A 15,760-nucleotide genomic window follows, 5' to 3' on the forward strand; every position below is an offset into this window, starting at 1 on the left:
TTCTATAGCAACGACTCTTACCAAATATGGAACGAGAAATGCCGGATGTTCAAGCTGGATTCAGGAAAGGAAGAGGCAAGAAGCAGGAAAGGAAGGTCACATTGCAAATTTAGGATGGCTAATGGAACATATCAGGGAATTTCAGAAGAAAATCATCCTGTTTTATAGATTACAGCAAAGCTTTTGACTGTGTTGATCATGAAAAGCTATGAAGAGTGTTAAAAGAAATGGGGGTGCCATAACTTCTGATTATTTTGATGCACAACCTGTACCCTGGGCACGAGGCTACTGTTAGGACAGAATATGAGGAAACAGAATGGTTTCCAATTGGCAAGCGTGTCAGATGAGAACGCATTTTACTTCCATACTAGCAACAAAGCCTGTGGTGGGAAAAAATACACCGGGCTCTAGAAAGGGGAGAGTAGGCAGGTGGGCATTCCTTCCTCCTCCGTCACTGATAACAGCTGGATGAAGGCAGGGGGTAGGCATGGCCACTTCCTCTGTGCGTGATCCCAGCAGAGTGAAGGGGGTGGGCATTGCCACCTGCTCTGTGCTTGATCCTGGCCAGGTGAAGGGGCGGGCATTGCTGCCTGCTTCGCTTCTGATCCCAACTGGGTGAAGGTGGAGGGCAGGCATTGCCACCTGCTCCACTCCTGATCTCAGCTGGGTGAAGGCAGAGGATGGGCATTGCCACCTGCTCCACTCCTGATCCCAGCTGGGTGAAGCAGAAGCAGGCATTGCCTCCTGCTCTGCGACTGACTCCAGCCGGTTGAAGTGGGGGGCATTGCCGATTGCTCCACACCTAATTCCAGCAGGTTGAACGGGGGTGGGCACTGCCTCATGCTCTGTTCCTGATCCTGGCCAGGTGAAGGGATGGGCATTGTCACCTGCTCCTCTTCTGATCCCAGCTGGGTGAAGGGCGGGGGGCATTGCCTCCTGTTCCACACCTGATCCTAACTGTGTGAAGTTGGGCAGTGGGCTTTGGTACCGGCTCCACTCTTGATCCCAGCTAGGTGAAGGGGGGTGGGCATTGCCACCTGCTCCACTCCTGATCTCAGCCCAGTGAAGAAGGGAGCAGGCATTGCCACCTGCTTTGTTCCTGATCGGAGGTGGGTGAAGAAGGGATGGCCATTGCCACGTGTCCGCTCCTGATCCCAGCTGGGTGAAGGCAGAGGGCGGGTATTACCCTCTGCTCCCCTCCTGATTTCAGCTGGGTGAAGGGCAGGAGGGCATTGACACCTGCTGATCCTAGCTGAGTGAAGGCAGAGGGCAGGCATTGCCACCCGCTTTGCTCCTCATCCCAACTGGGTGAAGGCAGGGGGCGGGCATTGCCACCTACTCCACTCCTGATCCCAGTAAGGTGAAGGGGGTGTGGTCATTGCCACTTGCTTTGCTCCTGATTCCAGCTGTGTAAATGCGGGGGTGGGCAATGCCCCCTCTCTTCTCCTGATCCCAGTTGGGTGAAAGTGGGGAGCGGGCATAGCCACCTGCTCCACTCCTGATCCCAGCTGGGTGATGGTGGAGGGGGGACACTGCCACCTGCTTTGTTCCTGATCCCAGCTGGGTGAAGATAGAGGGCAGGCATTGCCACCTTCTCTGCTCTTGTTCTCTATCAAACAAAAAGAAGAAGCTCCCTTAGCAACAACCCTAATAAAGTGGAAACCCACAACTAAGGGAAACAAACAGTCAGGTTCTGAAATTCAAGGGTAATAAAGTGGCACAGTACAATATAAATAATGATATTACAAGCATATAAAGTCACATAAACAAGCATTATACAATAAACAGCTTAAAGTCGGCCAATTCAGAAATATTCAAAGGTGCAATCAAATTCATATCAGAGTTCATAGCAGAGATGAAACGTAGACAGCAAACCAGAGAAGCTGTGAGGACCACTCATTCCTGTTCAAGGTAAGTTCTTAATTAGATGTACTCTTCTCATTTTCTTTCAACAGATGGAACAAGGAGATGGAACACTCTGCTGGACCGAAGACCCGACAAGGAACCGGTCATCAACAACGCTTGTTTCCAGACTGCATCAGGGGCCAACAGACCTCCTCACCAAACATCTCTGAGAACACTGCTGCCGCTGTTACAAACTTCAGCGGCAGTCCACCACACCTCTTTTAGTTGGCCTGCTCCTGTTCTCAGCTGGGTGAAGGCGGGAGATGGGCATTGCCACCTTCTTTGCTCCTCAATCCCAGCTGGGTGAAGGCGATGGGCAGGCACTGCCACCTGCTCCGCTCCTGATCCCAGCTGGGTGAAGGCAGAGGATGGGCACTGCCACCTGCTCTGCTCCTGATTCCAACTGGGTGAAGGCAGGGGCAGACATTGTCACCTGCTCCGCACCTGATCCTGGCCTCGGCTTCCTGCCATGGCGCACTCTCTCGAGGTCTGGCTGCCTCATCTGGGCTTCCATCCACAGCAGCGCCCTCTGGAGGTGCACTAGGGTAGCAAGTGAGTTGTCTAGAATACACTTAGCCTTTTATATAATAGGATTACCATAAGGAAAGCTAGATTCGATTCAGACTTTTGCCGATACCATGGACAGGCAAAAAGACAAAGGTCCTAGATCAAATCAAGCCTGAATTCTCCCTAGAAGCTAAAATGACAAAATTGAGGCTATCATACTTTGGTCACATCATGAGAAGACAAGACTCTCTGGAAAAGTCAATAATGCTAGGAAAAGTGGAAGGCAGTAGCTAATGAAGAAAACCTAAAACGAGATGGCTTGACTCAGTGAAAGAAGCTATGTCCTCCAATTTGCAAGATCTGAGCAAGTCTGTTAATGATAGGACATTTTGGAGGTCTTTCATTCATAGGGTCACCACAGGTTGGAGCTGACTTGATGGTACATAACACACACACAATGACAGGTTTAAAATTGCTCATCTCTCCAAAACCAATCAACTTATTAAAATTCAGCATAATCATATACTTAATATTTCTAGGAATCAATATTCCAAGATAAGTGATGACATTTAGACATGATCGAAAATGTCTGTTAGCAAATATTCTACTGTCTCCCAAGTCCCAACAGCATCAATTCAGAATTTGTCCAATTAATCGAATAAACAAATTGCCAGAAGTATTAATCCCGATCATTAATACTGGAAAGGAAGACTGAGGTTCCGAAATAAACAATAAAACAACATCTGCATATAGGATAATAAACTTAGCATTTGGGGCAGATTTTTAGAGAGTTGGCCCATGGTGTGACCCACCACTTCTGAGCCGCACCAGAAACGACACCATCTTCTGACACAACAAGTGGGTATGTGCCTGCTTTGCACACAGGCCTCAGGCCCGCTTCCAACCTTTCCAGCTGCCCCTTCTCTGCACCAGCCAGCCGAGCAATGGTGGAGGGCAGAGGCTGGTGGAGGCCGAAGGTCCTCCACTACAGCAGCGGATGGAAGCAAGGCAGGGAAGAAGTGATACGTGTGGACAGGGGTCATTTCGGAGAAAAAGAGCTAGAGGAACTCATTAGCATAATTCATTAGCATAACTCATTAGCATATGCCACGTCCCTTGACATCACCGTAAGTGGTTCATTAGCATGACTAATTTGCATATGTCACACCCCCTGACATCACCTATCCTGGCTGTCTTGGACCCAATCCTGGCCATTCAGGACAGAAATTGGGCCCAAAATGGCAAAAAGGGGCTGAAAATGGCCGAAAAAGGGCCCAAAATGGTCAGGATCAGGCTGCTGCTGAGTGGGAGAGAGACCCACCACCCATCAGAGGCCCGATCCGGGCCATTTCAGCCCCAATCCAGGCTGAAACGAGCCCAAAATGGCCAAGAGTCAGGTGGGCAGGGACAACTGACATGTGATTTCTTTGGGGAACTGCTGGAATTGTGTTCCTGTGCATTCCCCCTTGAAATGAGCCCTGCGTGTGGTGGGAAAGGTCCCTGGAAGGGACATCTCATCTGCATGACTCTGCCCCTATTCTGTGACCGCCTCCCACAGCTAAACTGGCATCCGTTTATACTGTATAACAGCCACATGCTCAACACACCCTTGGGATCATAGTACCCAATGGACTCCCTGTAAGTATCTATTGAGTCACAGTTCATAGAAATCTTCACCCTGCCCTCAGTCCTGGAACCCACCGAGATGAGGCATCTCTACAGCAGCCGATGAGACTTTCTCATCAGCCCAACCAGAAGGAATGCCAAACTGGATTCTCAATACATTAGCAATGGCTCATTCAAGCCCAGTAATTACATTTATTCAGCTGACACATGAACTTCGTTCTCAATAAAATACGGCACTTGTAAAAAATGCTCACCTGGTAAAAGCCCTTCCATTGCCACAATTATTAAAGTGCTGGCATCCAGCTGGAAAAACCTTTATCATCACCGGCAGCTGGACAGATCTCACAGATGTCCCCTCCTCAATCATGGAACAAGCAAAGACTATATATTGTTTTACGATGTGATTCTAAAGCATGTTAGACCCTGCTTTATGAGTACCAAAGAAATGGTAGAGGTACTAGAATGGACTAGGCCATTTCCCACTGCAGTTGGTAGATTCTAGCTTTGAATGCACTTCTGCACCAAACAAACAAACAAAACATCCTAAATGCAGCAAGAAAAGGGCTTTCCCCCTTTCTTTTTGCTTGTTGTGTTGGTTCTTTCTTTGCAAGGAATATTTTACATTCCAAAATGTAATCCTTCACCTATACTCTGAAGCAGTACAATCCATCCTGTCACTTCAGGTCTCTGCCACCTCACGGCCTTTTGCCAGTAAATTAGGCACGAAAAGTGAAACCCTGCCCTCAAGTCATAGCTGACTTATGGCGACCCCTGGTGGGGTTTTCATGGCAAAAGACTACCAGAGGTGGTTTGCCATTGGCTGCCTCTGCATAGCAACCCTGGTCTTCTTTGGAGGTCTCCCATCCAATTACTAACCAGGGCCGACCCTGCTTAGCTAGAGGACAGAAAAAGGAGGGGCCACAATTTATATGGATTACCTCAGTAGTAGTCAAATGTCAACTGGTTCTCACAGCCAGCCATTACCAGGAGTCACCTCGTATCCTGTTTTTCACTTCCCCACAAGCACAAAGGACCTCAGAGAGCAGTACTGATTCACCTCAGATCTGACACTGCCTTTGTGAGACAGAAACTCAGAGCCAAGCTACAAGTGACGAATGACACTTGCCTGGCAAGTGAACAGACTCACGTGTATTCCTCCCTGTTCACTTGCCATTCACTTGCGCTCCACTCAATCACGTGATCAAGTGGAAAGTAAGTGAATGGCAAGTGAACAGGGAGGGATACACTTGAGTCTCTTCACTTGCCAGGCAAGTGTCATTCGTCACTTGTAGCTTGGCTCTCACCCAAATACCCCATATCCACTCAAAGGGGAGAGGCTGGCCCCAGTAAAACTTGGAGGGCAAAACTATGGAGACTGCTTAAGACTTAACCTCAAAAATCTCTTTCTGTCATCGCTCTTAAGGAATACAACAGTATTTTCAAATATGATAATCTTGGGTGATGTACATTCCTGATTAACTAATCTGCAGCAGCATCCCACATGGATCACTTGCTTTTATGCTCAAGCAACAGTCTCAGGTTAGCTGAATCATATCCTGAGGAGACGTGGTTTGTTTGTGCCAACCTTCACTACCTGCATTGATTTTAGCCTTTTGCAGTTGGTGCAAAACACAGCAGCCCGGTTACTACTGGGTGCTAGGCGAAGCATGCATGCGCACCCGTTCTGCAATCACTCCATTGTTTCCCAACTGGTCCAGCCCCACTGGCTGTGCTTGTTTCAATTTGCTGGGAATTTGTACCATAAAGCAAACATTTTGCAACGGCATCCCCCTCTTGCAGTGTGAAGTGCTGTAATTCGCTTAGCCACTGTATATACACCGAGCCTGACCTCACCAGTAATACCTTTCAACTTGTTTTTCATGTCTGCTTTTTAAAAGAAAAATCTCTCTTCAGAAATTTTATTGGACTGTTTTTTTTCCTTGCCAATGTTCCATTCGCATTCCGAACTCGACCACATTGTGACCACAAAACGCATCTTCCCCCTTTATACCATCCAGGGCACGGCTAGGTAAAGCCACAACTCCACCACGGGAGTCCTGTTTCTAAGTGCCCCATTGTATTCCGAATGGTTGCCTAACTGGATTTTTGAGAGAGAGTTCAAGCACAAGCAAAATTACCTGCGGTTTCATTTTGTTTACATTGCCTTGAATACTTCTACTTTGGCACCCCTGTCAATTATTAGGTTTGTTTATCCCTTGCACAATTCTGTTTTATTCTGGCGGCCCTTGGGCTGCAGCAGCGGAGAGCAGAAACATGCCAGTCTGCTTTGGCATACATGGCCCCTGCTGTTCATCAGCATTAAGGATGGAGGCTTGATGGACAGCCAGATCGAGGACGGGAGGACGGGAGGGGGAGGGGAAGGGGTAGGCAAGGACAATGCCGCTCAAGCTGGCAAGAAGCACCCGACACAAAATGTATCTTCCCTGGACCCTAATGCAGCTCTGACACTTAAGTATCCAATCAGATTTCACAACGGTGCCCCCACTAAGATGCCTCCCCAAACCCTGTGAAGTCTACTTTGCAAGCAAGTATTTTCCCTACCCCTGACTTCTTTGTAATCTGGGGGCATTTATGGACTCATTCCCAGAACCATTCCGATCCAAAGCCTTTTTTCCTGCTAGCAAAGTCGCTGTACTTTGTTCTTCACTGTACTAAAGAAAGCAGCTCACGATGTTTGCAGGTTTTACATCTTTGATAAGGAGGCAGCATCTCCACTCTGTCTTATGTCCAGAGCCCACATGAGAACGAGGAGAAATTGCTTCTGCACAGCCCTCTTTGCAAACCACCTTTTGGGCTATGATCTGTCTGAAAACTTGATTGAGATACAAAATTATGATCTAACTAACTATCTACCACCCACACTTGACAGTAAGGAACACTAAATGCTCAGACACAACTGGGCATATAGACACATGGGACCAGCCACACTCTAAAATGCATGCCCTGCTGCCACAGACAGAGTTTCCTCTATTTAATGAGGCAGGCAACAAATCTGGTGATGCTGGTTATTGTTTGGTGAAGCAAATACTCCAATGACACTAGGCATTAATGCATTAATGCAATAATCATATTTTTATCCTCCCCTTCCTCTGAGGAGCTCAGAAGTTACTTATTAATTTATATTCTGTCCCTTCTACTGGAAAACAGTCCAAGCAGCTTATAAAAGAGATGAAACCATTAAACAATTAAAACTAGGGTAATTTTTTTAAATGAATAAGCAAGCCATAGTAGTTAAAATACTTCCCATAGTCTATCTAAACTTAACTTTAAAACCCTAGAACCATTAAAAGCTGCTATAACAGACAAAAAGAGACGGAGCGGTGTTCATAGAAACCTGAACAAAGCTCATCAAAAAGTAGTTGGGAGCTGTCTCCCAAATCCAGTTGCAAATAATTGCTATTGTGAAATAGCCAGTTATCTGTGGACACAGCTGTGGTTGTCCTCCAGTTTTTTAAAACCAAAACCACCTTGTTGTAGGCTAGTCTGAGTGAGCAGTTCCAGGTCACCTCATGAGCTTCACAGCAAAGCATGGATTTGAACTCCAGCCCTCGTCAGGCATTAACCACACTAGCTATCACTATAAACAACCGTTCTATGGAAGCCCTAATTCCTATAGAGACATTTCTCCTATTTACCATCTTCCTCATTTTTTGAGGTGGTAACATTTGCTACTCATGTGCTACACACTGAAAGGGTAAAGCAAAATTTAACATAGCTCAATTGCAGGCTCAACATATGACTTCCTTCCTTCCTTCCTTAAGAACTTCAAGGCATTCTTATAATTAAATCCACCAAGACGAAGTTGGACGTGAGCGCGCTTGAGACATTTCAGAGCTAAACTAGCTTGATGTAGTGAAACAATTGCAGACCTGATGGGAACTACCATCTATTGCTCACACCGAGGAGCAGCGGACGCTCACTGCTAAAACATGTTTTCAGGGCTTTTTTTCTGGGAAAAGAGGTGATGGGTTGCCAGCACAGGGGGTAATTCTTGGAGGGAGGTAGTGCCCCCGGTACCACATGCACGTGCGCAAAGTGCGCGCACGCTCCCAGGACCACACAATGACATCACTTTGGGTCAGCTGGAACAAAGGGGGAGTTTTTAAAAGTTTAAATCGCCCTCGGCAAGAGCAATTCAGCAACCTTTATTGGCATTACAAATCACCCTCGGTGAAAATGGTCACATGGCTGGTGGCCCCGCCCCCTGATCTCCAGACAGAGGGGAGTTTAGATTGCCCTCCGCGCCACTCAGTGGCGCGGAGGGCAATCTAAACTCCCCTCTGTCTGGAGATCAGGGGGCGGGGCCACCAGCCATGTGACCTTTTTCAAGACGTTCCGGAACTCCGTTCCACCATGTTCCAGCTGAAAAAAAGCCCTGTCTTGTTCTGCACACAGAAGGCTCCAGGTTCAATCCTTAGCATCTCCAGACAAAAAATCCAAACAGGGTATGTACGAAACCTTCGCCCGAGACCCTGAAGAGCCGCTGCCGGACGGAGTAAATAACACCGACCTTGCTAGAACAATGCTCTGACTCAGTATCAGGCAGCTTCCCGCAGTCAAATCCCAGACCGAGATGCACATTAATGCTTTTAGCACCTTCAAGGAAATGCCACTCCCACTGCGTGCAGTGAAATGGGACCACTGTCCTGCAGGCTGGCATTTCCAGAATGTACTTCTTCCAGCATTAGTAACCAACTTTTCCTGACTAATAACACGTTTGAGGACATCTTAAGTAAACCTGTAGAGGAGGGAAAGGTGACGCTTCAGTTCAAATATATAAATCCCAGTTAGGATCACATACCAGCTTTTTGGCCAGTTAACACTGATAGGCCTTCTTAACACTTCAGCAAGAATGCTTTTCATTTGAAGCCTGCCCCTGACCTCTCAGCAGTGTAATCTGTCAAGCTATGGAAACAGACTATTTATTGGAACCAACCTGCTAAAACCAAGGTTGTCCTTTTCCTCCTAAACAAGCATCTAGATTTTGACAGGAACGGGCTGCCTGGGTTCAGTATGTGATTCAGTGGAATCAGGTAACGTGGAACGAAAAACTCTTTGGAAAGAAAACCTCTGCTCAATAGTCCCTCTGGAGCTCCTGCCCTTGTAATCTCAAATTCAGGTGGCGGAATTAGAAACTAATTCCAAGTTCAAGTGCAATCTCCGTTTGCAATGAGGAATAAGCTGAGCAACAAGGTGTATCGCACCGATCCACTTTCCTATCCAGCTGCACTCACAAGTGATTGAGGCACTATCTGCGTTGCATTTTTCAAACAAAGTAAGTCTTGTGCTCACTGAGGTAGCCAATCCGTGTCTAAGCTTTAGGCTACAGATGGGAAGGGGTGCCAAATAATGTGATGCTCCTCCATTTTTAAGGAGGGGGACTTATAGACAGTGAGCCAGGTGTCCCGAAGGAGGCAGCAACATTTTTGTTTCCTATATACACCAATAACCATACCATCAAGCAAGTTTTCACCTGCCGTCTGAAACTGTGCAATCCACCCACACATCTATGCAAACCACAGCCAAGAGTACAGCCAAAATATCTAGCATATTTTTACCCCAGCCTTCCTCCAAGGACCCCCAGGCAGCATACAGAGAGCTGCTATAGCTCTTTAAGTGGTAAGGCAGTGAATCAGCTCTCTGCTGGTTCGACTCCCACAACTGCCATGAGCTCAGTAGGTGGCCCTTGGTAAGCCTGTCCTCTCAGCCCCTGCTCCACAGCAGTATTGGGGGGGGGGGGCGAATAATAACACCGACTATGTTCACTGCTCTGAATGGGGCACTAAGGGGTCTAGAAGAGCAGACTATAAGTGCAGTATATAAGTGCTCTCTGCTCCCACTCTTACCCTTATAGAAACCCTGGGAGTTGGGCTAGGCTGAGACAAAGGGCCCAGAGACATTTCAGTAAGTTCATGGCGTAGCTGGAATTCAAACATAGCTCTCCTGTATTCCAGTCAGACACACCAATCGCTACGTCAAGTTGGCGTTCTACTTGTTAGATCGAATTCCATGAACTTTTCTTTTTCATCATTTTCCAGAATGCAGCCATTGGAGCTTCAAAAATAGATGCAAGGCGAAAGGGTACCTGAACTCTTTCCCACTGTGTCATTTCCCCACAGAAACCTGTGCTCCTCAAACTGCTTTTACCCACAAACCGGAAAGCTTAAGGATAAACAAGTTACAACTTGCAATGCACAACACACTCTGGCTTGTACGTATCAACAAGGGTCGTTGATGGGGTACAGAGGCAGGGTCAAGAGGCGCAAGGCTTGCTGAACCCCCTCAATGCTGGCGGGAAGACGTCACTAAAATCACGCATGGTTTTCTTTCTTGAACTCTAAGAGCCAAGCTACAAGTGATGAATGACGCTTGAACAGCAAGTGAACAGACTCACGTGTATTCCTCCCTGTTCACTTGCGCCGCACTTGCGTTCCACTACGTGATCAAGTGGAGCGCAAGTGAACAGGGAGGAATACACGTGAGTCTGTTCACTTGCTGTTCAAGTGTCATTCATCACTTGTAGCTTGGCCCTAGGAAGACAGCAGCACACAAAGCATGCTTTTTCTTCTCCAGGGCAGCCCGGCCACCCACCTGCCAAGACCCTCCTCTGCAGAAGTAACAGCAAGAGTTCAGAGCAGAAGTTTAAAACAAAGAGCTGGAAAGCCGCGGCATCCCTAGCAGAGGCACAGAAAGCACCTGCACATTGCACGGGGTGTGAGTGCGAGTAAGAATGCGAGTGTGTGTGTGTGTGTGGCATCAACTCTACGTACAAAATCGAACCGAGTCGGTGGTCTGAGGCCTGTCCATTGTCGTACGGAAGGGACTCCCGTTCCCCAGTTCTCCTTGCGTGCAAATGATCGTCTTCGCCTCCCCACCAAAGCGGCCGCACCAGCCAGCCGGTTGCCCGCCTCGAGGCGCCGCATCGCTCGTTGCCATGGGCGACTTCGCCCAAGGCTTCGCCCTCGCCGCTTCGCTGCGCCGAGCCCCCAAGCCCCCGTCCCCCTCGCCCAACTTTCTTCTCTGCCCGCGGGGGCCGCCGGCCCCGAGCCCCGCTGCCCGCCTCAGCCCGCGGCACATGCCGCAGCCGCCCGCCCGCCCGGGGCTCCCTCCGGCGGGGCAGCCGCTCGGCCGGCACCTGCTGGGCGCAGGGGGTCGCGCCCCGGCAAGCGCTCCGGCGGAGGGGGAGCCCCGCCTGCGCCAGCCCCGGGCATCGCCCGCCCGCATCGCCCGCCCGCGGCAGGGTCCCGGCCCGCCCGGCGCCCGCTTACATCGTCCCACTTGGCGAAGGCGGCGCCCTTCTTGAGGCTGGCGGAGACGCAGACCGGCCGCAGCTGGAGAGCGTGGACCCCTGGCTGCGCCCCGGCCATTCGCGGCGCATGGAGGCTTCTTCCCGCAGGCAGCAGCCGGGAGGCGAGCGGAGGAGGCGGCGGCCGAGCGGCGCGGGGAGGCGGCGGCGGCCGCGTTGCTAGCTGCTGCTGCTGCTGCCGCTGCTGCAGCGCTTCTGCGAGCCGGCAAGGGCGAGCCGCCGCCGCCGCGCGCCTCTCCAGCCCCGGCCGCCGCGCCCGCCCCTCCCGTGCCGCCTCCGAGCCAGCGAGGCACGTGCCCGCCCCGCCGCTGCCGCTGCCGCTGCCCGCCCGACCCGGCGCCGCGGCCGCTCGGCGCCCTTCCCAGCGGACTCGCCCCGGCTGTGCCCGCGCTCGGGGGAGCAGCGCCATCTGCTGGCCGCGGCGGAGGCGGCGGCGGCGGCGGCGAGCATCCTTGGGGAAGGAGGGGAGGTGTTGGCGGGGGGGGGCGGTCTTGCAGGGGAGGCCCTCAAACAAATGCCAAGGGTGCCCATGGGAAACAATGGGAGAGGCGTAAAGGCCCATTGGCTCCATCGAAAGAGGTTACAGGGCTGGAAAACTGCAGTGTAAGTGGAGGGACAGGGCCAGGGCGGCCATTAGGCCAACGAGGCGGCCACCTAGGGCCCAGACCTCAAAGGGGCGCAGAACTGACCCAAGGGGCACAATTTGATACAGACTCCCTTCTTGAAAAAATGCAACTGACAATTTATATATACATATATATTTAAGATAAATACCACAACCATGCAATGGAATATAATTCATTATAAAGACTTATAAAAATGTTCGATATACTGCCCCCCCTACCACATGCAAAAGTTCCACAGGCGCCAGCCGCTCTGTTCTGCCTCCTGGGCTTCTGAGTCGGCAAAGAGAGCTAATGGGCAGGCAGCAATGGGGGAGAAAACCTCCTGCGCCGCCCCCCCCCCCCCAACGGGGTAGGGGGAACGGTCCTCTCGGGAGACAGTCAAGCTGCTCAAAAGCTCACCCTAATATTGTTAACAAGATATTTCCCAATGGGTGAAACAAATTCCAGAAAACTGTACCATAAATTATAATTTTTAAAATGTATTTATATTCCATTTATATTTTATTTAATTTATTATATTTATATTCCGCCTTCCCCGCTTTCACAGGCTCAGGGCGGATAACAAATACAAACACCATTAAAAACATTTAAAAACATTAAATAGTACATTTAAAAGCATTCAAAAACATTAAGTATTACAGTTCATGCTGCATAGTGGTTCATACATGCCTCTCTGTTCGCATAGGGGCGATGGTTTAACCCCCTTTCACGGGGGGGGGGCACTGCCCGGGCTCAGCCATATGCCTGGCGGAATAGCTCTGTCTTACAGGCCCGGCAAAATCCAAGCAAATCTTGCCGGGCCCGGGTCTTGCAAGACAGAGCATTCCACCAGGTCGGGGCCAGGACCGAAAAGGCCCTGGCCCTGGTCGACGCCAGGCAGGCATCCCTAGGGCCAGGGACACTTAAAAGATGTTTTCCCCCAGAGCGGAGAGTCCTCCGGGGCTCATATGGTGAGAGACGGTCCCTCAGATACGTCGGTCCCAGTCCGCGTAGGGCTTTGTAGGTTAACACCAAAACCTTGAACCTGATTCGGTACTCCACTGGCAGCCAATGCAGCTGGTGTAGCACCAGCGTAATGTGCTCCCACACTGGTGCTCTAGTAATGACCCGCGCCACTGCATTCTGTACCAGCTGTAACCGCCAAATCAGGCCCATGGGAAGCCCAGTGTAGAGCGCGTTACAGTAATCCAACCTAGAGGTGACCATTGCTTGGACCACTGTAGTCAAGTCACGGGGAGACAAATAAGGGGCAAGCTGCCTGGCCTGCCGAAGATAATAAAAGGAAGACCTGGCAACTGCAGTGATCTGGTCCTCCATATTCAGGGAGGAATCCAGAATCACCCCCAGGCTCCTAACTCTCGGGGCCAGTGTAAGTGCTGCCCCATCAAGTGTAGGAAGCCGGGGTCCCAAAGCCATCTCCCCATGACCCACATACAGGACCTCCGTCTTCGTGGGATTCAATTTCAGCAGACTTTGTCTCAACCAACCAGCCACAGCCTCAAAAGCACGCTCCAGGGCATCAGGGGCCGATCCAGGCCGCCCGTCCAACAACAGATAAAGTTGGGTGTCATCCGTGTATTGGTGACACCCAAGCCCGAAACTCTGCACCAGCCGGGCGAGGGGGCGCATATAGATATTAAATAATAATGGAGAGAGTATCGCTCCCTGTGGCACACCACATACCAGTGGCCTACGAGATGACACCCTCTCCCCGAGCGCCACCCTCTGTCCCCGATCATGGAGAAAGGAGACCAGCCACTGCAGTGCTGTCCCCTGAATCCCCACATCGGCAAGGTGGTGGGTCAAAAGCTCATGATCGACTGTATCAAACGTTGCTGACAGATCCAGCAAAATCAGCAGTGATGATCCGCCCTGATCTAGATGTCTGCGGAGATCGTCTGTGAGGGCGACCAGCAATGTCTCGACCTCATGTACCGGGCGGAAACCAGACTGGAAGGGGTCTAGGGCCAAGGTCTCCTTCAGGAAATTCTGCAGTTGCTTCTCTGCCGCCCGCTCAATCACCTTCCCCAAAAATGGAAGGTTGGAAACCGGTCGGTAATTGAGCAGGTCAGCAGGATCTAATGATGATTTCTTCAGAAGAGGTCGTACCACAGCTTCCTTCAGCGCCTTGGGAAAAACCCCAGAGCTCAAGGAAAGGTTTATAATCGCCTCCAAGGAATCCCGAAGCCCGTCAACACTGGCTTTCACCAGCCATGATGGGCACGGGCCCAAGGGGCACGTGGTAGGCCGTACCACCTGCAGAATCCTGTCCACCTCTTCCCCGAAAAGAGGGCTGAAATGATCTAATATAGGTCCCGAAGACGGCCAAGGGGCCTCTAGTTCATTTACTGTATCAACTGTGGTTGGTAAGTCGCGGCGGAGAAGCAAGATCTTATCAGTAAAAAAGCTCGCTAAAGCCTCACAAATTCAACTTTTGATGGTCTCCACCTGATTGGGAGACCACTGAACGGACCACATTAAATAATTTAGCTGGGCGAGAGCTAGCTGATGCGATGGAAGCTGCATAATACTCAGTTTTCACCGCCATCTCATAGGACTTCATAAACAGCCTATAAGATGTTCTTGCTTCCTCGTCACGAGATCGCCGCCACACGCGTTCAAGTCGTCTTAGCTCCCATTTCTGTTGCCGCAGCTCCTCCGTATACCAAGGAGCCCGGCGATTCCGGCAGCGAAGAGGACGACGGGGGGTGATTTCATCGATGGCCTCAGAGAGCCGGACTTGCCAGCCCTCCACCAGCTCATCTAATGAACCACCGTGGAGCATTGGTTCCCGCAGAGCATTCTGGAACCCAATTGGGTCCATAAGTCTCTGCGGGCGAGCATAAATTTGCTCACCGCCCTTGCAGGAGGGGGGTGGCACGCCCAGCCGGGCCTTCACAACCGCGTGGTCTGACCATGGCACCAACTCTACTTTATCCAGAACCACATCCAATCCCATCCCGAAGATCAGATCTAGCGTGTGGCCTGCTTCATGTGTGGGTGCCGATACAAACTGGGAGAGTCCCAGTGTTGCCATGGCTGACACCAGGTCCGTAGCCTGTATCGAGGTGGCATCATCTACATGGGCGTTGAAATCCCCCAGCACCATCAACCTGGGGTACTCCAAGGCCCACCCAGCAACCACCTCTAGCAGGCATGGTAAGGCGTCTGCTGGTGCGCTGGGTGGTCGGTACACCAAGCAGATGGCCAAACTCTCCTCGGCATTCCACACCAGGCCCACACAATCAATGCCAGAGATCTTCGGGGCGGGAAGCGGCTTGAAGGAGAAATCCTCCCGGACAAGGATTGCCACCCCTCCCCCCCCCCCGACCCTCAGTTCATGACTGATGAAGGACCACATAACCCGGGGGGGGTCAGCTTACCAAGAGCAACTGTTTCGCCTTCCCTCACCCAAGTCTCAGTCACGCATACCAGGTCCATATTAGCTGCCATAAAAGTATCATGCAGCATACTGGTCTTATTATTTATGGACCTGGCATATTCCGCCCTCCCCACATCAGCAGGCTCAGGGTGGATTACAACCAAGTTTAAAATAGTATTTCATGGTATATACAACTTAAAACCATAAAACATCTTAGATACATACATACCTATATATATATATATATATATATATATATATATATATATATATATATATATATATATATATATATATATATATATATATATATATATATATATATATATATATATATATATATATAAAAAGCGGCACACAATCTAGACAACCACCTTTTTAGCCATC

General features: G+C 50.2%; 1 protein-coding gene across 1 annotated transcript in view; it reads right to left on the reverse strand.

The window, feature by feature from the left end:
- The window catches only part of PLCB1 (phospholipase C beta 1), a 698,812-nt gene extending 687,299 nt beyond the window's left edge, over positions 1-11,513 (reverse strand). Inside the window, exon 1 of the mRNA XM_054975035.1 lies at positions 11,328-11,513. Coding sequence (XP_054831010.1) covers positions 11,328-11,426 — 99 coding nt within the window. The 5' untranslated portion in view covers positions 11,427-11,513. The remainder of the gene's footprint in view (positions 1-11,327) is intronic.
- Positions 11,514-15,760: the final 4,247 nt, after the last annotated feature.

Source organism: Eublepharis macularius, chromosome 1 (genome assembly GCF_028583425.1).
Source record: "Eublepharis macularius isolate TG4126 chromosome 1, MPM_Emac_v1.0, whole genome shotgun sequence".
In the NCBI taxonomy this organism is placed as follows: Eukaryota; Metazoa; Chordata; class Lepidosauria; order Squamata; family Eublepharidae; genus Eublepharis; species Eublepharis macularius.